This window comes from Equus caballus, chromosome 1 (assembly GCF_041296265.1).
Source record: "Equus caballus isolate H_3958 breed thoroughbred chromosome 1, TB-T2T, whole genome shotgun sequence".
NCBI classification, from domain to species: Eukaryota; Metazoa; Chordata; class Mammalia; order Perissodactyla; family Equidae; genus Equus; species Equus caballus.
In genome coordinates, this window is record NC_091684.1 from 145,248,094 (window position 1) to 145,269,764 (window position 21,671).

General features: G+C 40.4%; 1 protein-coding gene across 4 annotated transcripts in view; it reads right to left on the reverse strand.

Moving 5' to 3' along the window:
- Nucleotides 1-1,250: 1,250 nt before the first annotated feature.
- The window catches only part of FAM81A (family with sequence similarity 81 member A), a 62,985-nt gene continuing 42,564 nt past the window's right edge, over nucleotides 1,251-21,671 (reverse strand). For all 4 annotated transcript variants that reach the window (XM_023616516.2, XM_070270918.1, XM_070270924.1 and 1 more), the window contains exons 5-9: nucleotides 19,803-19,932; nucleotides 18,175-18,281; nucleotides 13,701-13,836; nucleotides 11,901-12,096; nucleotides 1,251-3,590 (exon numbers count right to left, since the gene is read on the reverse strand). In XM_023616516.2, coding sequence (XP_023472284.1) covers nucleotides 3,466-3,590; nucleotides 11,901-12,096; nucleotides 13,701-13,836; nucleotides 18,175-18,281; nucleotides 19,803-19,932 — 694 coding nt within the window. In that variant the 3' untranslated portion in view covers nucleotides 1,251-3,465. The remainder of the gene's footprint in view (nucleotides 3,591-11,900; nucleotides 12,097-13,700; nucleotides 13,837-18,174; nucleotides 18,282-19,802; nucleotides 19,933-21,671) is intronic.

Consider the following 21,671-nt stretch of genomic DNA (forward strand, 5'->3'; position numbering starts at 1 on the left):
CTCTCCCAGCACATGTGATGAGAGAGAGAGGGAGAGAGAAGAAAGCCGCAGTCCTTTTATAACCTAATCTCAGAAGTAATTAGCCATCACTTCTGCCATCTTTGATTCATGAGAAGTACATTAACAAGTCCAGCCCACAATCCAGGGGAGGGGATTGCACAAGGGGGTGAATTCTAGGAGGTGGGGATCATTAGAAGACATTTTTGAGACTGCTTACCACAGCCAGAATCTTAATGCTAATAGGTGGGTCTGCAGTGCAGGCATCTATATAAACAGATACCTAGAAAAGTCCTTTAATTCTGGATTTATGTGGATGACAAAAAAACGTTCTTGAGATTAACTGAACCCAAAACCCAGATTGAGAAATATAATCCACTACACATTACCGTAAGTGTAATTCTATATAGTTAATGCCACTATTCAGGGGGATCCTGAATTTACCTGTGGGTTTTTCCTTATTACAGAGCTGACGATTGTCTGCACACAGAGCACACCTTCTGTCAGTCCAGCCCAGCCACACACTAACTCTTCCAGTCTATACAAACAAGTCTCAAATGCCAGCTGCCCATTTGGGCCTGGCCCTACCTGGTCTGGATCTCATTTCCCACCTTGAACTCGGGGCTCTGCACCCTCAGCCTCCATGTCAGACTTTACCCCTCCTGAAGTGGAGTTGTCCTTTCCCTGGCTCTGATCCCACCCATCCCACCTCTCTCAACATGGGGCTCCTCCAGTGGACGCGCCTCATCCCAGGCAGCTCCAGTTATGAGACTAACTAGCTTGAGGATCCGCCCAGCCCTGCCCCACATTCAGGGACTGTCCCCATTCTGGTCCTGTCTACTGATCTCTTCCTGGAGGCTCAACTCTTCTTCTGTCTCAGAAATTTGGGGTAGGTTGCTTAACCTTTAGGTGAGTCAGTTTTCTCATCTGGAAAAAGGGGAAACGAATAGTATTGTTACAGTGAAATGAGTTAACACACACCAAGGTCATAGCGAGGGGTGCACGACACACTAGGAAATTCCAGTGCCGTAATTCCAGAGGAGAGAAGTCCCACGCAGCCTCGGAGACCTGGAGATGGGGCAGGTCCTCCTGACGTCCCAGTTCCCAGCAGGGCTGCCAGGACTCAGACACTTTCTTTCAACCACCAAAGGGTTTCCACAGAAAGGTAAGAGGAGAATTTCCTACGGCATTTTACCTAATTAAATGTTCGCCTCACACTAAAAGACTTTTACATTTAAAAATCATACACCACATTTATTTGGAAATTTTATGCTTTTTATTGCAAATTTCTGGTAAAGGAAAGAACAGGGAAGCTGATTCTCATTTAAACTTTGGTGATAAGAGTACGTTGTAGCGTTGTAGCTTGGTGGCTCACAACCTCGCGGCATGTGAATCACCCGGGGGCCCTTGATGTGTACGGATGCCTGTGTCCCACCTCCCAGAGCTCTGACTTAATTGGTCTGGGGGGCAGCCCAGGCATCAGTAGCTTTTTGAACCCCCCAGGTGACTGCAACAAGTAGCCAGGGTGGAGGGCCCCTGCAGGAGCTCATGACATGGGGCGGGCAGCATCAGAAGCACCGAGCGAGTCAGTGGACAGCCAAGCATCACCCGCTCAGTCACACCCTCGACCTGAGTCCAGCTGGTGTCCTCTGTGCCCGTCTTCCCAGGTGTCACATGTGCTGACTCTTCCTCCTGAGAGACCCCAGAGGAGAGAGACCCCAGAAGAGAGAGACGCTGGAGGGGCTGTGGCTTGCGCTAAAATGTGGAGAAATGTACTAGACAGGGTTACTCTAGCACAAAAAGAAACTCACTTTCTTGTTGCAAAAGAGCATTCCCTTTTTGTTTTTCATTGTTAAGTGGAAATAGTCTTCCTATACAGAGCTGCAAGGATTCATGACAAAATAAGGAAATATGTGTCAGATGACATTTTCCTTAGAAGACTTCTTGGGTCCAAATTTTTTTAAAAAACTTTTGTCAAGTCATTGAGGGTAAAATATTATGTACTTTCGCAGCATATTTGATGTGGGTAAACAGTAACAGCCAGTTAGATATTTCATTTATGATTTATCCTAACAATAGAAAATGCTTTAATTTTCCTGAGTCCTTGGCAAACCCAAAAAAAAAAGTTTTTAAAATGTTTAAAGTATTCCTATTTTCTTTTTCCTGGGCACCCTCACAGTTTAGAACGGTGTGTGTCTGTCAGTTTTCACATACACAGGTGAAGAAACAGCACTGGTGCCGATTTTCAATGACTGATCCAATATGGCGACTGAAAAGAAAACACCCATCTTCTATAAAGTTGCGCGAATGAAAGTTTCTTGGCAGTATTACAAATGCAATATCAATTTGATCTCTGTCCATACAAAAGTATGAATTTCTATTCCATTAATAATACTGAATGATTAATGTCTTAACAGTGATAAAATTTTCAGAACATTTAAAAAATACATAGGATCCCATTTTTACATCATCATATCGATGAATTATCATGCCTTCTATTTTGTCCGTAAAACTTACATAGGGTACGGTGCATGGAAAACCAAGGCACAAGACTACAGTTAGAATAAGTTTATATAAACCTTAGCACTTGGTGCCAATTTTGAAAACCTTTAGAGAGGAGACCATAAAGCCTGAAAAGTTCTCACATCCTATTATGATTGAGGAACAATTAATTGTGCAATAAACAGACTATTAACCACCATTGTGATATTAAATATATGGCTATCACTCACTATACGGGCTGTAGATAATTGAAAAAAGTTTTCAGTAATAAAACCTGGTAAAACTAGGTGGTCGATGTAGACATTGTGCCTTGGATTATCTAGATAATTGGCTTAAATTTCTATGTTAATTTGAAATCTATATGGCAGTTATCAATTTTTAAACTATTTTCATTACATAAATGGTGGGGTTGTTTCCAAATGTTAAATCACTTCCCCCTACAAAAGACAGAAGATTTACAAGAAGATAATCAATATAAGAAATGCACAGTTAACAACACTAAAATCCAAATCTGGACTCGAAGGTTGAATTCTAATCTATCGGGACATTCTCTTGATTTAGGGTGAGGAGCATGACATTCCTGTGACAATTCATCAATTTCTTAATTTAAAAAATCACCATGACATTTTTCAAAATAGTAAGTCTTGGCTAGAGCATCAAGCATTGAAGGAAAATTAAGTCTTTTCATTCATAAAATGAAGGGGATAAAAGCCTTTCAAAATCCGGGGCGGGGAGTATTCCACTGAATTTAGCGAAGTGGAATAAAGTAGTAAAAACTGTATTCAATACTTTTAAAGAGTGTTTTCAAGACTCAAGGTAAACATTTAGACCCATGAAAACACATTTCTTGGCACATGCACGCCATGAATAGAACAATCCCGAATGCAGCCACAGCCTGGCTACAGAGGTATCTAGCTCCTAGCCCCACTGGCGACACCAGCTTTGAGGGCCTTGTCCCAACTCCCTTCACATGGGCGCTTCCGGCTTCTGCATCTGTTGTATTTGCTTCTGTAGCTGGTCCTTGTCTAGCTTCATCTTGGCTTCGAGAACTTGCCTGAGGGATCCTATGCTTTCATAGATGGCTGTAAACCCTTAAAAAAGAAGTAAATTGTACAAGAGTTAATATTAAAAAACAATGCTGTGTCAAATTCTACAGCAGGCAGTAATAGCAGATTTGGGCAAAAATTATCAATAGAGGCTAAAACTATTGGAGTACAAGTTTGATGGGAAACAGGATAGTGACATAGTTTCATAGTATCTCCCTACAGGTTACTTTCTCATTACAAACGGGGAAAGGAATTATCACAATGAACAAATCTGGCAGGTACACTTTAACCAAATGATCAAAGCTAACGTCACCAATACTGGGAGAAACCAACATCACGTACCCCTTGATAAGGTACCCTGGGAAGGACACACCTTCTGTGGCATTTTTATCCAAAACATACAACCTGAATCTAGCTAAGAGGAAGTAAACAGACCAAACTGTTTGACCAACTGGACATTCTACAAAATACTGGCCTGTATTCTTTATGTCAACATCACGGAAGAACTGATCCAGCTTAAAAGAGATTAAATCAAGAAACCTGATAACTAAATATGTGTGATTCTGGATTAGAACCTAGACCAGGGAAGGTTTCCTGTAAAGGAAACAATGGCGAAAGTTGAGAATTGAATATTGGAAAATATTTCATTGACATTACTCTGTACTATAGTTATTTAAGAGAATGTCCTTGTTCTTAGGGTTGACAGACTGAAATAATATTAGGAGTAAAAAAGCATCATGACTTCTCCAACTTACTCCCAAATGATTTAGGAAAAAAATTATATTCATACACACACACAGACACACAAAAAGATTAAGCAAGTTTCCAAAATGTTAACAATTGGTTAATCTAAATGAAAGATATATAGAATTTTGGGACTATTCTTATAGTTTTTCTAAATTTGAATTTATTTCAAAATAAAAAGGTAAAAAAAGAAAAAAATCCCCATCAAAAGAGCATTTCATATTATTCTGTTTTTAATTCATATTCATTTAATTCATTTCATATTATTCTACTGGTTTTTAAATGTTTAAAAGACCTTGTCTTCAGTAATAAATTTTAATTTTCCCTCAGAAAATTTTCTCTATGTGACAATTCATTAAAAAAAGGTACAATAATTACTTATCAAAAACAATATTCTGGGGCCAGCCCAGTGGCACAGCAGTTAAGTTCACACGTTCCACTTCAGTGGCTCCGGGTTTGCCAATTTAGATCCTGGGTGTGGACATACCCACCACTTGTCAAGGCAGGCTGTGGCAGGCGTCCCACATATAAAGTAGAGGAAGATGGGCATGGATGTTAGCTCAGGGCCAGTCTTCCTCAGCAAAAAAAGAGGAGGATTGGCAGCAGATGTTAGCTCAGGGCTAATCTTCCTCAAAAATGCAATGTAAGGATTATAGGTATACCAGAGGGAGAAGAGAAGGAGAAAGGGGCAGAAAGTCTGTTCAAAGAAATAATGGCTGAGAACTTCCTAAACCTGGGGAGAGAGATGGAACTTCATGTGACAGAAGCCAATAGATCTCCAAACTTTATCAATGCAAGAAGACCAACCCCAAGGCACATAGTAGTGAAGCTAGCAAAAGTCAATGACAAAGAGAAAATACTAAGAGCAGCCAGGCAGAAGAAAATAACCTACAAAGGAACCCCCATAAGGCTATCAGCAGATTTCTCAGCAGAAACTTTACAGGCTAGAAGAGAGTGGAATGATATATTCAAAACTCTGAAGGACAAAAACCTGCAGCCAAGAATACTCTACCCAGCGAAAATATCCTTCAAATATGATGGAGAAATAAAAACTTTCCCAGATAAACAAAAATTAAGGGAGTTCATTGCCACAAAACGTCCTCTTCAAGAAATGCTCAGGAAAACCCTCATACCTGAAAAATCAAAAAAAGGAAAGGGGCTACAAAACCAAGAGCAAAGGAGGTAAGTAGAAGGACAATAACAGAAAGTAACAGCTCTCCATCAGAACAGGTTAGCAAAAGTTAAATAAAACATTAAAGATAAAAGGAAGGGCAACACCAAGAATAAATATAACCCTGTCATTTTAACCACAAACTCACAACACAAGAAAGAAGGGGAAAAAAAATCTGACAATAACAACCTAGAAGGGGAAGAGAAAAGGGATAGAAGGTTTTAATTTAAGGAAATAAGAGGCTATCAGGAAACGGACTATCTCATCTATGAGATGTTCTATACTAACCATATGGTAACCACTAAACAAATAACAAGAATAAAGACACAAATTACAAATAAGACACTCAATACAGAAATTTACATACCTGAATTAGTAATCCAAAAACCATTGGACGAGAAACAAAGGAAATGCAAGAGAACCGGAAAACAAGAGATAAAATGGCAGTGGTAGGCCCCCACATTTCAATAATCACTCTAAATGTAAATAGATTGAACTCTCCAATCAAAAGACACAGAGTCACAGGATGGATCAAAGAACAAGACCCAACAATATGCTGCCTCCAGGAAACACACCTCAGCCCCAAAGACAAACACAGACTCAGAGTAAAGGGATGGAAAACAATACTCCAAGCTAATAATGAACAAAAGAAAGCAGGTGTCACTATACTAATATCAGACAAAGTAGACTTCAAAGCAAAACAGAGAAAGAAAGACAAAAGGGACAGGACATAATGATAAAAGGGATACTCCACCAAGATGACATAACACTTATAAATATATACGCACCCAACACAGGAGCACCAAAATTTGTAAAGCAACTCTTAACAGAACTAAAAGGAGACATCAACAACAATACAATAATAGTAGGGGACCTCAACACCCCATTAACACCAATGGATAGATCATCCAGACAGAAAATCAACAAGGAAATTATAGAATTAAATGAAAAATTAGACCAGATGGACTTAATAGATATATATAGAACACTTCATCCAAAACAGCAGGTTACACATTCTTCTCAAGTGCACATGGAACATTCTCAAGGATAGACCATATCTTGGGAAACAAAGCAAGCATCAATAAATACAAGAGAGTTGAAATAATATCAAGCATCTTTTCTGATCATAATGCTGTGAAACTAGAAATCAACTACAAGAATAAAGCAGGGAAAGGTGCAAAAATGTGGAGACTAAACAACACGCTACTGAACAAACAATGGATTATTGAAGAAATTAAAGAAGAAATCAAATATTATCTGGAGACAAATGAAAATGAAAACATGCCATACCAACTCATTTGGGACGCAGCAAAGGCAGTCCTAAGAGGGAAATTCATTGCAATACAGGCTCACCTCAATAAACAAGAAAAATCTCACATAAGCAACCTCAAACGACACCTAAGAGAATTAGAAAAAGAAGAAAAAACAAAGCCCAAAGTCAGTAGAAGGAGAGAAATAATAAAAATTAGAGCAGAAATAAACGATATTGAAACAAAAAAGACAGTAGAAAGGATCAATGAAACAAAGAGTTGGTTCTTCGAAAAAATTAACAAAATTGACAAACCCTTAGCCAAACTCACTAAGAAAAGAAGAGAGAAATCTCAAATAAATAAAATTAGGAATGAGAGAGGAGAAATCACAACAGATACCAAAGAAATACAAGGGATCATAAGAGAATACTATGAAAAACTATATGCCAACAAATTGAACAACCTAGAAGAAATGGACAAATTCCTAGACTCTTACAACCTCCCCAAACTGAATCAGGAAGAAATCGAGAATCTGAATAGACCAATCATAAGTAAAGAAATAGAAACAGTAATCAAAAACCTCCCCAAAAATAAGAGTCCAGGACCAGACGGCTTCTCTGGAGAATTCTACCAAACATTCAAAGAAGATTTAATACCTATCCTTCTCAAACTATTCCAGAAAATTGAGGAAGATGGAGCACTCCCTAACACATTCTATGAAGCCAACATCACTCTGATCCCTAAACCTGACAAGGACAACACAAAGAAGGAAAACTACAGGCCAATATCACTGATGAACCTAGACACAAAAATCCTCAACAAAATTCTGGCAAACTGAATACAGCAATACATCAAAAGGATTATACACTATGATCAAGTGGGATTTATACCAGGGACACAGGGATGGTTCAACATCCGCAAGTCAATCAATGTGATACACTACATTAACAAAATGAGAAACAAAAACCACATGATCATCTCAGTAGATGCAGAGAAAGCATTCGACAAGATCCAACATCCATTTATGATAAAAACCCTCAATAAAATGGGTATAGAAGGAAAGTACCTCAACATAATAAAGGCCATATATGACAAACCCACAGCCAACATCATATTCAATGGACAAAAACTGAAAGCCATCCCTCTGAGAACAGGAACAAGACAAGGGTGCCCACTTTCACCACTCCTATTCAACATAGTACTGGAAGTGTTGGCCAGAGCAATTTGGCAGGAAAAAGAAATAAAAGGAATCCAAATAGGCAATGAAGAAGTAAAACTCTTGCTGTTTGCAGACGACATGATCTTATATATAGAAAACCCCAAAGAATCCATAGGAAAACTATTATAAACAATCAACAGCTACAGCAAAGTTGCAGGGTATAAAATCAACATACATAAATCAGTAGCATTTCTATATGCTAACAATGAACTAACAGAAAAAGAACTCAAGAACTCAATCCCATTCACAATCGCAACAAAAAGAATAAAATACCTTGGGATAAATTTAACCAAGGAAGTGAAAGATTTATACAATGAAAACTACAAGACTTTCTTGAAAGAAATTGATGACAACATAAAGAGATGGAAAGACATTCCATGCACATGGATTGGAAGAATAAACACAGTTAAAATGTCCATACTATCTAAAGCAATCTACAGATTCAATGCTATCCCAATCAGAATTCCAATGACATTCTTTACAGAAATTGAACAGAGAATCTTAAAATTCATATGGGGCAACAAAAGACCCCGAATTGCTAAAGCAATCCTGAGTAAAAAGAACAAAGCCGGAGGCATCACAATCCCTGATTTCAAAACATACTACAAAGCTACAGTGATCAAAACAGCATGGTACTGGTACAAAAACAGGTGCACAGATCAATGGAACAGAATCGAAAGCCCAGAAATAAAACCATACATCTATGGACAGCTAATCTTCGACAAAGGAGCTGACGGCCTACAATGGAGAAAAGAAAGTCTCTTTAACAAATGGTGCTGGGAAAACTGGACAGCCACGTGTAAAAGATTGAAAATTGACCATTCTTTTTCACCATTCACAAAAATAAACTCAAAATGGATCAAAGACCTAAAGATTAGGCCTGAAACAATAAGTCTTCTAGAAGAGAATATAGGCAGTACACTCTTTGACATCAGCTTCAAAAGAATCTTTTCAGGGGCTGGCCCCGTGGCCAAGTGGTTAAGTTCAGGCGCTCCGCTGCAGGCGGCCCAGTGTTTCGTTGGTTCGAATCCTGGGTGCGGACATGACACTGCTCATCAAACCACGCTGAGGCGGCGTCCCACATGCCACAACTAGAAGGACCCACAACGAAGAATATACAACTATGTACCGGCGGGGCTTTGGGGAGAAAAAGGAAAAAATAAAATCTTAAAAAATAAATAAATAAAATAAAAAAAAAAAAAGAATCTTTTCAGACACATAACTCCTCAGATGAGGGAAACAATAGAAAGAATAAACAAATGGGACTTCATCAGACTAAAGAGCTTCTTCAAGGCAAGGGAAAACAGGATTGAAACAAAAAAAAACAGCCCACTAATTGGGAAAAAATATTTACAAGCCACTTATCCGACAAAGGGTTAATCTCCATAATATATAAAGAACTCACACAGCTCAACAACAAAAAAACAAACAACCCGATCAAAAAATGGGCAGAGGACATGAACAGACATTTCTCCAAAGAAGATATAAGGATGGCCAATAGACACATGAAAAGATGCTCATCATCACTAATCATTAGGGAAATGCAAATCAAAACTACACTAAGATATCACCTTACACCCGTTAGATTGGCAAAAATATCCAAAACCAAGAGTGACAATTGTTGGAGAGGATGTGGAGAAAAAGGAACCCTCATACACTGTTGGTGGGAATGCAAACTGGTGCAGCCACTATGGAAAACAGTATGGAGATGTCTCAAAAAGTTAAAAATAGAAATACCTTATGACCCAGCCATCCCACTACCGGGTATCTATCCTAAGAACCTGAAATCAGCAATTCCAAGAGTCCCATGCACCCCTATGTTCATCGCAGCATTATTTACAATAGCCAAGACGTGGAACCAACCTAAGTGCCCAGCAACTGATGATTGGATAAAGAAGATATGGTATATATACACAATGGAATACTACTCAGCCATAAAAAAGGACAAAATCGTCCCGTTCACATCAACATGGATGGACCTTGAGGGTATTATGTTAAGCGAAATAAGCCAGACAGAGAAAGACGAACTCTATATGACTCCACTCATAGGTGGAAGTTAACATATAGACAAGGACAACTGATCGGTGGTTACCAGGGAAAAGGGGTGGGGGGGGTGGGGGGAGGGCACAAAGGGTGAAGTGCTGTACCCACAACATGACTAACAATAATGTACAACTGAAATCTCACAAGGTTGTAAACTATCATAATCTTAATTTTTAAAAAATGCGTTAAAAAAAAGAAGAAAGAAAAAAACCAATATTTCTTGGAAGCAACCTAAGTGCCCATCAACAGGTGAATGGATAAATATATATACACACACACACACATATGGGAATACTACTCAGCCATAAAAAAGACAAAATCTTGCCATTTGCAACAACATGGATGGACCCTGAGGGCATTACGCTAAGTGAAATAAGTCAGATGGAAGAAGACAATTAGAGTATGACCTCATTCATATGTGGAAGATAGACAAACACATAGATAAAGAAAACAGATTGGTGGTTACCAGAGGGGAAGGGGGTGAGGGGAGGGTGTGAGGGGTAAAGGGGCACATATGCATGGTGACAGATGGAAACTAGACTTTTGGTGGTGAACACAATGCAATCTATACAGAGGTTGAAATATAATGATGTAGACCTGAAATTATTATATAACATTATAAACCAATGTGACCTCAATAAAATAAAAATAAAAACAATTGTATTATTGAATGGAAAGATACAACATATTTTAAAAAGCACATATATATCCTATAAGTATAGAAAGATACACATAAAAATGACCTCTGGGTGGGAGAAGTTATGAGTATTTTTAAAAATATTTTGTGCTTTATGATTTTCCATTAAGAAATGCAGTGTTTTGTAATAAGAAAAAATAAAACTTTTTAATTTCAAAAAGGCTCGTATGCATTTCTTATTAAGTACTAAATACTAACAACCTCAGTGGTATGTTGAATAGAGAATAATAAATCCACTCAGGAAACGATGCAGTTAAACATGGATGAAATGTTCAAATACCATAGTCTAACAGCTGGAAAGACCAAGAAAGAAAATTCATTTTTATCTTTACAAGTTCTTTGATTCATAAATTTAATTGTGGTTTCTACTTAAATAAAATAATAAACCGTTGGTGGTAACAACAAAATTATTCTTGGGGTAACTAAGTATTTTTATTTCCATGTGGCCAAAATAGAACAAGTCCACAGAAGACAATTATGGAATGAGAGAATTGGAAGGAGCTAGGAGGTCCCTTAGCCCCCTTCTCACAGTGCAAGACTGTCTTCTCTTTGCTGACCCCAATCAAGCAGCCTCCCCTTGAATACTTCCGGTTCCAAAGAGCTCTCAAGCTCCCACAGCCACCGGGGGCCTTCCACGACCCATCAACTGAAGACACTTCTGCTTCATGTTGAGTTCAAGTCTGTCTGGGGTAACTGCCACTTCCTGGTCCCAGTTCTGTATTCCTGCGCTCAGAGTGTAACCGAACCCCTCCTTTCTAAGACAGCACTTCAGAAACGGGAACCAGCTTTAATGTTTTCTTCTAAACAAGTGTGTGAATTACTGGCCCTGTTGACTTCTGAGTAGAGGAAGATCATTCATTGCCATGGCGATATACTGCCAGGAGTATGAAATAAGCTTCAAAAGCCCCTCCAAGACACACGCTTCTTTCTGAGACATCCTGACCTTGGCTAGGAACAGAGAAGAATCCACAGATGGCACTAAAGACAATGCACAGCGGTTGTAAGCTAAGCAATGCTAGTTTTGTTTGTCTGTCTCTCATGCTGGCTCTTCCCATACTTGGAATGGAAAGGTTGTGGTTCAATACACGCCAGCTACTTGGAAAATCACCTGTGGACCTTTCACCGTGGTCACCATTAGCCGGGTTCACAGGTAGTTGAGGGGGATTCTAATTAATTGGTTTTTAGATCAAATAGAAAATAAACTGTGAGAGCTGTTTTCTTTCTGGCCTACCAGCATCCACCTCCGCTTTCATTTCCTTCATGTCCTCGTTCATCTGTAACTCCAGCTTGCTGATCCGCCCGTGCACCTTCTCCTCTTCTTGTTTGGTTCTCTGCACTTCCAGATTCTTCTTCTGACTCTCCTCTATTTTGTCGAGTCTGGCTGACATCTGGCTGAGCTTCTTCTCCATGTCCCTTTCACTGGCTCCCTGAAAGCCACGGTGAGAATTGCACTTGGTTACTCCCAAAAGAGTCTGCATTGCATTCACCTCAGTCCTGTATCATTTAACAACAGTCTGCATGGAGCAGAATCACAAAGGTTGCTCGTTGCTCACCTCAATATTCATTCTCCCCTTCTTCCTTAACAGACCCCCAATTTTCAGCTGGGTATAAGGTCATCCAGAATAAAGACTGCATTTTCTACTAACGCGAGTTTGGTGTGCCATATGATTTAGTTCTAGCCAACAAGATGTAAATACAAGTGTATGTGGCGGCTTCCAGGAAAAGTTAAAAGACAGCTAAGGTATATTCTTGCCCTTTCCTTCTTTCTTCTGTTCCTGGAATTCAGACATAATGACTGGAGCTCTGGCAGCCATTTTGAACTATAAGGACAAGGGTCACTCTCTAGGATTAGCAGAGAGTTAAGCCAGAAGGATCTGGGGTTGCTGAGGACTGACAAGCTACCACATCAGCCCTGCAAGTCCTACACCCAGACTTCTTTTATGGGAAAGATAAATGAGCTTCTATCTTAGTAAAGCCACCATTATCCTGGGGTTTACTGTTAGCTATTAAACCAATCCATATGTAAAAGTGAACAGTGATCCCAAGACCCAGAAGCTACAGATGTATGATTATGAATCTAAGTAAATCAATCAGTGGATCTGATAAAAATATGGAGAACACTTAGAAATATTTGAGATATTAAATATGTTCTTTCCTTTCCTTTCTACCATGCTTGGTTTTTATGGGAACCTGTGTCTGCAGGTGAGCTCTGGAGGCCCTGACTACAAACACCAAGCTGTGAGTGGGCCGTGGCTCAAGACAAAGCTCTGCTGATGGTGTCCAACGCAGAGTCTGCAATTCACCAGCTCAGCATCAAGAGAGCAGAGCCAGAGATGCACCAGTCAATCCAGCTCCATCAAAGTCCAACAGGAGGAACCAGTGCAAGAAAAGAGAAGGGAGAGGAGAGGGTCAGGCTACATAGCCAAACCAAAAAACATTAGCTTGCCAAGTACTGGTTTCAGAGCCTACTGATCTGGAATACTATATACGCAAGGCTTTCTTGATATGATTTTTGGGCACTTCTGCAAACCTCCGTTCTGTGGGAGATGGGGTAGAAGGAGAAGGAAGACGGAAAAGGAAACGGTGGATTCTGTTTACATGTTGCACCGTGACACCTCATACCGAGCTTACAGTGTGGTGGGGGTGCCTGGAAGGAGAAATCTGGTCAACACAGTTTTTACCAGATCCTGAAATTAAAACAAACTAGGATGAAGTTGTCATTGTTAGTTTTATTTAGAAATGCAGTTGGACAATTTGGTTAATTAAGGTCTTGACTCAAGTTCATCTTAGCTGAAAGTACTGAAATTTTCTACTTAGCCTTTTTTAACCAAAACAAGTCAAAGGGCTCCATCTCTCGATAACAAATACGAAGAATCAATGTGAACCATGGAAATGGATTCTAAGGCAAGAAACAACTGGACAGCTTAATGTGGTGCTAAATAGATCAAGGATAAGTTACCAGATGTTACTCCAACATTGCAGGCCCCCACCGAGTAACGTTACTATATTATTGCTAAATGTCAATACCTACACTGTTTTCCTTAACAACCAAGGAAAGCTGGTCGATTTTCTGTAGAAGCTCTTTCTCTATCCGTTCTTGTTCCTGTTGCAACCAACTCCGTGCAGATAAAATCTGGTTACTGAGTTCCTCAATGGTACCTTTAAATCTAAAATAAGAAAGCGAGTTAGATATAAAACAATTTTAAAATGACATCAAACAACCTCAGTCTCTGACTGTCAAATTTCTCATAAACATGTCAGCATTAAACTCAGCTCACTCAGAATCACATGCTTAGCTGTTCTCAGAATTGCATTTAGCACTCAACTGGGAAAGGGGGGCGGGAGGGAGGATGCAACGGAGAAGCACCTGATACCACTTGCTACCCGTGAAGAGCTGACGGTGTGGACACTGAGGCGCCACACAGTGACACAGACACGCCAGGTGCTCGTCTTTGCAGTTCAGAGGGTGCCAGTGCTCCCGGCTCAGAGGACACAGTGTCCCGGCTCCCTCCTTCCCTAGACTGTTCCTCCTCCTCCCTCTTACCTCCCACGACCAGAAGCCGGGCTCCCTTTCTCTCTAATGTTCTCCACATTGCTCTTGCCCCATACAGATATTTCCTAATTTCAATCAAAAAGAAAATTGAAAGAAAACAAAGCCAACTCTCCATTCCTCTAGTCCTCTCCCTTCCCCAATACCTGAAAATAACATTCCACACTTGCTGCCTCCTCTTAATTACCTTATTATTTTTATTAATAAGTGTAATAAGAGTTCAAAAGAACAGATATGACTTAAATAATAATAATAAAATAAACACCCATGGTGGTAGAAACTACTAATTATCTGCAATATCTGTTTTCTTCTTTTTCTCTATTAAGATACCCTCAAATGTGAACTGGGTACGTGGCTGCCTAGCCATAGACTACATTTCCCAGCCTCCCTTGCAGCTAGGTGTGGCCATATGACTAAGTCAGGCAATGGGACACATGTAGAAGTGATAAGTACAACTTCCTGGTCACATCATTAAAAACAAAGCTTTCAGGGGCCAGTCCCGTGGCTGAGTGGTTAAGTTAACATGCTCTGCTTCAGAGGCCCAGGGTTTCACTGGTTTGGATCCTGGGTGCAGACACGGCATCGCTCGTCAGGCCATGCTGAGGCGGCATCCCACATTGTACAACCAGAAGGACCCATGACTAAAATATACAACTATGTACTGGGGGGCTTTGGGGAGAAGAATAAAAGCAAAACAAAAAAGAAGATTGGCAATATTTGTTAGCTCTGGTGCCAATCTTAAAAAAAAAAAAAGACAGAAAGAAAGAAAAGCAAAGCTTTTGGCCTTATCTGGGCAGGAGGCCAAGCCAGCAGCCCCACCCAATTGTGGAGTCCAGCCTTCAGCCCTGCCTGACCGGGGAGACTGACCATGGACCACAGTAGCTTTACTGAATTCATTTATTCTAACAGTCTTTTGGTGCAGTTTTTATAGTTTTCTATATACAAGATCACATTATGTGCAAACAGGGATAATTTTACTTCTTTTTTCTGATTTCGATATCTTGTCTTTCTTTTTTTTTTTTTTTTGCCTAATTGCTCTGGCTAGGACTTCTAGTACTATGTTGAATAAAAGCAGTGAGAGTGGGCAACCTTGTCTTGTTCCTGATCTTAGAGGAAAACTTTCAGATTTTCATCACTGAGTATGATGTCAGCCGTGGGCTTGTGATATATGGCCTTTATCATGTTGTGGTACATTCCTTCTATACCCAATTTACTGAGAGTATTTACCATGAAAGGATATTGAATTTTGTCCAGTGCTTTTTCTGCATTTATTGAGATGATCATACAATTTTTATCCTTTATTCTGTTAATGTGGTATATCATATTGACTGACTTGTGTGTATTGAACCATCCTTGCAACCCAGGGATAAATCCCATTTGATCATGGTGTATAATCCTTTTAATATGCTGTTGAATTTGGTTTGCTAATATTTTGTTGAGAATTTTTACATCTATGTTCATCAAGGATATTGGCCTGTAACTTTCTCTTCTTGTAGAGTCTATATCTAGCTTTGGTATCAGGGTAATGCTGGCCTTGTAAAACGAGTTTGGAAGTATTCTCTTCTCTTCAATTTTTTGGAAGAGTTTGAGTATGATTGGCATTAATTCTTTAATGTTTGGTAGAATTAACCCACAAAGCCATCTGGTCCTGAGCTTTTCTTTGTTGAGACGTTTTTGATAACTGATTCAATCTTCTTACTCATTATTGGTCTATCCATATTTTCTATTTCTTCGTGATTCAGTATTTGTAGGTTGTATGTTTCCAAAAATTTAACCATTTTTTCTAGTTTATCCTATTTGTTGGCTTATGATTGTTCATAACAGTCTCTCATGATCCTTTGTATTTCTGTGGTATCAGTTGTAATTTCTCCTCTTTCATTTATACTTTTATTTATTTGAGTCCTCTTTCTCTTTTTCTTGATTAGTTTAACTAACATTTTGTCTATTTGGTTTATCTTTCCAAAAAAACTAACAATTAGTTTTACTTATTTTTTCCCATTGTTTCTCTATTTTCTATATCATTTATTTCAGGTCTAATCCTTATTATTTCCTTCCTTCTGCTACCTTTGAGCTTAGTTTGTTCTCCTTTTTCTAATTCCTTAAGGTATAAAGTAAGGTTTGTTTATTTGAATTTGAGATCTTTCTTTTTTCATAATGTAGGCATTTATTGCTGTAAACTTTCCTCACAGAACTACTCTTACTGCATCCCATAAATTTTGATATGTTGTGTCTCCATTTTCATTTGTTTCAAGATTTTTTTATTTCCCTCTTGACTTTCTCTGACCCATTGGTTATTTAGGGGTGTGATGTTTAATTCCCACATATTTCTGAATTTTCCAGTTTTCCTCCTCTTATTGATTTCTAGTTTTATACTATTGAGGTCAGAACAGATACCTGAGATGATTTCAATCTTCTTTAATTCGTGTACATGTACAGTCACTGCTGGCTCTGCTTTGGCAGGAAAATGCTCATGAAGATTTATGATGGGAGAAGTGTACAGTTTTGCAATTGAGCAGAAGGGCAGCAGATGAGTTTCACTGTGGGCACGTACAGTGTACAGCGTCCCCATAACAAAGCGGGAAAGTAGGACAAATCATAGCACACTAAGCGGACACCTCAAACCACCCTAGTGCAGACCTCTCCCACCTAGATTCCTGCAACAAAATGCCAATGGACACATCTCCCCGTCTCCACTCCAGCCTCCTGCGAGCCACTCTCCAACTGCAATCAAGGCCGTTTGAAAAATAATGTACAAGTCTGATCATATCACCCCATCTGCTTACAATCCCCCAATGGCTCCTCATTGCTCTAAAGATGAAGACAAAAACCATCCTGAAGGTGGTCTCCCAGGCCCCGCAAGCCGGCCTGCCTCCTCTGCAGCCTCACCTCCCCCTCGCTCTCTGTTGCAGCCACCTTTGCCATCCCGCAGTTTCTTGCGTGCCACATTCCTCCCACGACAGGCTATTCCATCTCATCTGTTCTCCCCTCACTCTTTACCCAGTGAATCCCATTCATTCTTCAGCTCTAACTTCAAACATCGCCTCCTCCGGAAGGCCCCACAACCAGGCCTCTGTTGTTCACTCTCATAGCACCACTGTATTAGTTTCCCGTGGCTGCTATGACAAATTACCACAAACTTGGTGGCTGAAAAGGACACAATTATTTTCTTATAGCTCTGGAGGCCAGAGATCTAAAGTCAGCTTCACTGGACTAACCTCAAGGTGTGGGCAGGGTGGTTCCTTCTGGAGGCTCTGGGGGAGAACTGTTTCCTTGCCTTTTCCAGTTTCCAGTGGCCGCCTATATTCCATGGTTTGTGGCCCCTTCCTCCATCTTGAAAGCACATCACTCCAATCTTTGCTTCCATGTCACATGACCTTCTCTCTTGACTCTGGCCCTCCTGCCTCCCTCTTAGAGGGACTCTAGGAATTACATCGGGTTTCCCCTGACAACCCAGATAATCTACCCATCTTAAGACCCTTAACTTAATTCCATCTGCAAAGTCCCTTTTTGCCATATAAGGTAATATATTTACAGGACTCAGGAGGTGGTTATATTTGGGAGATCATTACTCAGGCTACCACAACCGTGTACCTTTCTTTCAAAGCTTTTATTGCCATTCATAATAATATAGCATACACTTAAGACATTATTCAATTAATGCTCATCAACTCCCTAGACCATAAACTCCACAAGGATAAGAACAGCATCTGTTTTCCTTCATTACTGGATTCTCAGTACCTAGGCCTGTGCTGAATAAATATAGATAGTTTATTATCCAACCACTAACAACAATAATTTGGAAGCTAAAGTGGCAACATGCTACGTGGAAACTTTTCCTTTGAACTTCCAGTACTGTTTTCACTTTGTGCAATAAATAAAAACCAAGTGGAAAAAAACTGTAGTATTGAATAAGCTCATAAAGAACCAAACCAATGTTTATAAGTTGATTACTTACTTAGTGTCCAAAAGCTGAAGCTGGTGGTTACTATCTCTGTGGGACATCTTCAGTTTAGTGCTTTGCTCTGATATTGACAAGTCCACTCTGTTCAAAAGCTGAGAAATCTGGAAAAGAAACTTTGCTTGTAAATATCACGTCTAATCTTTTCAGAAGTAATTTCAGATAACATTTAGTAAGCTATACTCTAGTCAATGGCATTAAGAGTCAACCTAATTTAATAGATTCATTTAGGAGCTCATCTCATCTTTCCACTTCCATTTTCTATCATGCACACCCATCAAAAATCAAGACCAGGAGTACTGCCAAAATATTCATTATGCTCTGAGCACTTAACTTTCCAGTTCTCTGATGAGCAAGCCCAGTTCCTGCCCAGGACTACTATTTCCACCTGCTGGCAAAAATACAGTCATTTTTACCTTGGAATTTCTACCGCCAAGGTGGCTGCTAGTCACAGAGAATGGAATTCTCACAGCTTACAGAATCCATTAAGGTCCCAGATTTACCTCCGTATCAACTTAAGTTACCAGAAAATATAATTTGTAAACTACATCCCTCCTACTCCTTTTTCCCACTACCTACCCAATTCCCTTGTCATTTTACTAAACTTTAATATATAACTAGTCCTATATGAAATGTCTTTATTTTCTGCAAAAATTATGATGTTCAATGTTCCTTACTTAAAGAGTCATAGAACAAGCATTTATCAGATCTAGAACAAATAAAAACTATGTCTCTTTTTATTAACTTCTAGATGAATTTTACTTGGCTTGGCTACCGGGAAGCTTAATTATCTCCTCAGCATCTATTTTCTGACGTAGTAATTCTGTCCTCACTCAATCTTTGAAAAAAAAATTCTTGAACTTGTCATGTTATTCTCTTTTGTCCGTGGTTTTATAATATCTGTGCTTTTCATATAGGTAGATTCAGATCCTTATTGGATATAGTCAGGACACAAGTATTTCTAATCTAATGAATTGACCAGATAACCCATTTTACTGGAATGATCTCTCTTTAAATGAAGACCAGGAGGTAGGGTAGATACAGTGGGAAAGTCCTAGAAGACAGGCCCCGTTATGGGAAAGAGAAACTTTTAAGTGGCCAAAAAAACAAATTATGAAATGCCAAGAGTTTTGCTTTGTGACATGAGTGTGTGAATTTGAAGGTGGAATACTCTCAAATTCATCGGCCAGCCTGCCCTCTCGCTTTCCTAGTTCTTTCCCACATACAGACTATGGGATGAGGTCGTGCATAGAATGAGTCCCAGTGAAGATAGTGACATTTCCTAACCAGAAATTGGGATGAGTGGCAGGTAAAAGAAGACTTGATATTTACTTGTGCAAGAGGTAGTTTTGGAGTTGTAATTTAGAATTTCTAGAACACACTGTTTTAGGAATGAAGGGAAAGAATCTTCAAAATTAGCACTACACTGACAATTCTTGGCAGTTTGGTTACCATCCCCTTGAAGGCCACTCCAGCGAAATAGAGCGAAGAAAGAAGTAAAGAAAAGAGATGCTCATGCTGGGGGCCCTAGCTAGTTTCTCCTGTCAGAACTAATCAACACCACGTCATTCTCAGCTAAGAACAAAATTATCCACTTTTAAAAGGCGACCTGAGACAAGTTGTACCTGTCCCTCTGCATCTTTGATTTTCGTTTCCAAGATGAGTTTGGCAGCCTGCTGCTCTTTGTTCAAGTGCTGGAGCCCCTCATAGGTCGTTTTGTGCTCTGCGGAGAGTCTGGCTATGCTGGCGTCACATCTGTCCAGACAAACAGCAAGGCTAACTCTCATTAAAGTTTAAAAACAAGTGCTATCACACACCATTAAATGCATGACCCCACTCAAAGAAACTGCACTATGAGTCACTCTTTTTAATAGAGGTTAGAATGAATTCAGAGGGCTGCCCTCATTATGGTTTTTCAGTTAAACCACAGGGATGTTGCTTAAGACTACAGATGTCACCATCAAAGTAGCGAAGGCTTTACAATGCTCATGAGTACAAAACTGAATGTGCAGTGAGAGCCCAATTGCAAAAGGCTTACATCACGGGCCAGGGGTGGCCTGTCGCTCTTCGGGACCACCTCTGCCCTTGCAAGTTCAGAGCCTCTTTGGATTTTGAAGCCAACTTGTACCACATTTGAGAGTACTACACCTAACCCTTCATCCAATCACCTGTAAAGCCGCGCGCCTCAAGTGGGCCCAGAGCAGGGGAAGGCTCTGAGGCTGCTCCAAGCTGCAGTGAAAGCTGCTCTGCCCCAGGGCCCCACAACGCGCCAGCCCCAGCGCTGCTCAAAGCCTCTGTGGCAGACAAGCGGTGCGGGAAGCCTCTGTCCAGCCCTCACAGGAGAGTCACAGAATGGACCCCTAGGGATAGAGAAGAGTTCTGCCCTGTTCCAGCACATTCATTCCTGCTTTGAGAAGTAGCTGCTGGCTTGCTACTGGGCTCTAGATGAGACTGCATCCCTAAGCATGGGACCCTCAGCGACCACGCAGTCTGGGCACCAACCCTGAACACCACGCCACACAGGTGGGTACGGAGCAGCACTCCATCTTTGAGGGAAAGGGGTACATACAGACATCAGGCGTGAACAGGTCCTGAAGGCATAAGTAGGTGACACAAGCCGGACTCCCATGGTGTCTGCACCTGCTATTGGGCCAGCTTTCCTTCCACTCACACCTGTGGCCTCTTGAGGAGCTCTTGACCAGGTGGACTGAGGGGGGAGGGTCAGGGCTGGTTCACAGATGGTCACTCCCAATATGTTCGCATCTTTTAGAAGAAGACTGCTGACACTTAAAAGCCCACTCAGGAGTGGCCCTGAAGGGTATTAAGGAAGGGAAACCCTCACAGTTGACAGACTGTCAAATAACATATCTGGGGGTTCATTTTCCCAAGAATAAGAGATGGCAGACGTTCACGGGAATTGGATAGAGGCAAAAGATCTAGATAAACCATATTGGCGGACTGGTGACAAAGGGAAGAGGCACATAAATGGGTTACTCAGAACTGACAGAGCATTTCTGCTTCTTGTGAGTGCACTCTGTATCACAGGGGCAGAAACCCCAAAACTGTACTTCCCAGCCTCCCTTGCCCGCAGGGTTCTCACTTAGATTCCGCCAGTGGGAGGCATTTATGTGAGATTTGGAAGGTGGAAGAGAAGGAGAAGCCCTTTCCTCCCCTAGCAGCAGAGGGCAGACAGACACACAGGTGAACTGCAGATGTGAGGTTTACAGCCACTCCCAGGCACACTCAGGGCCAACCATTCACTTCTCTGCTATTGGCAGCTAAGATTATCAGTGGCTCCTTTCTGTGATTCTCGCACTTCCTGTTTTCCTGAAAGCCAGTGACAGCTTCCCTCACTTTGCTCCCCCAAATCTCCCAATGGTTTTGCAAGTTCTAATTTCCTGTATTAAATCCCTTGCTGCTAAAATACCTAGAGCGGTTTCTGTTTTCCTGACTGAACTTGATGCATATGGTCATTAAAATTTTACAAAGAAGCA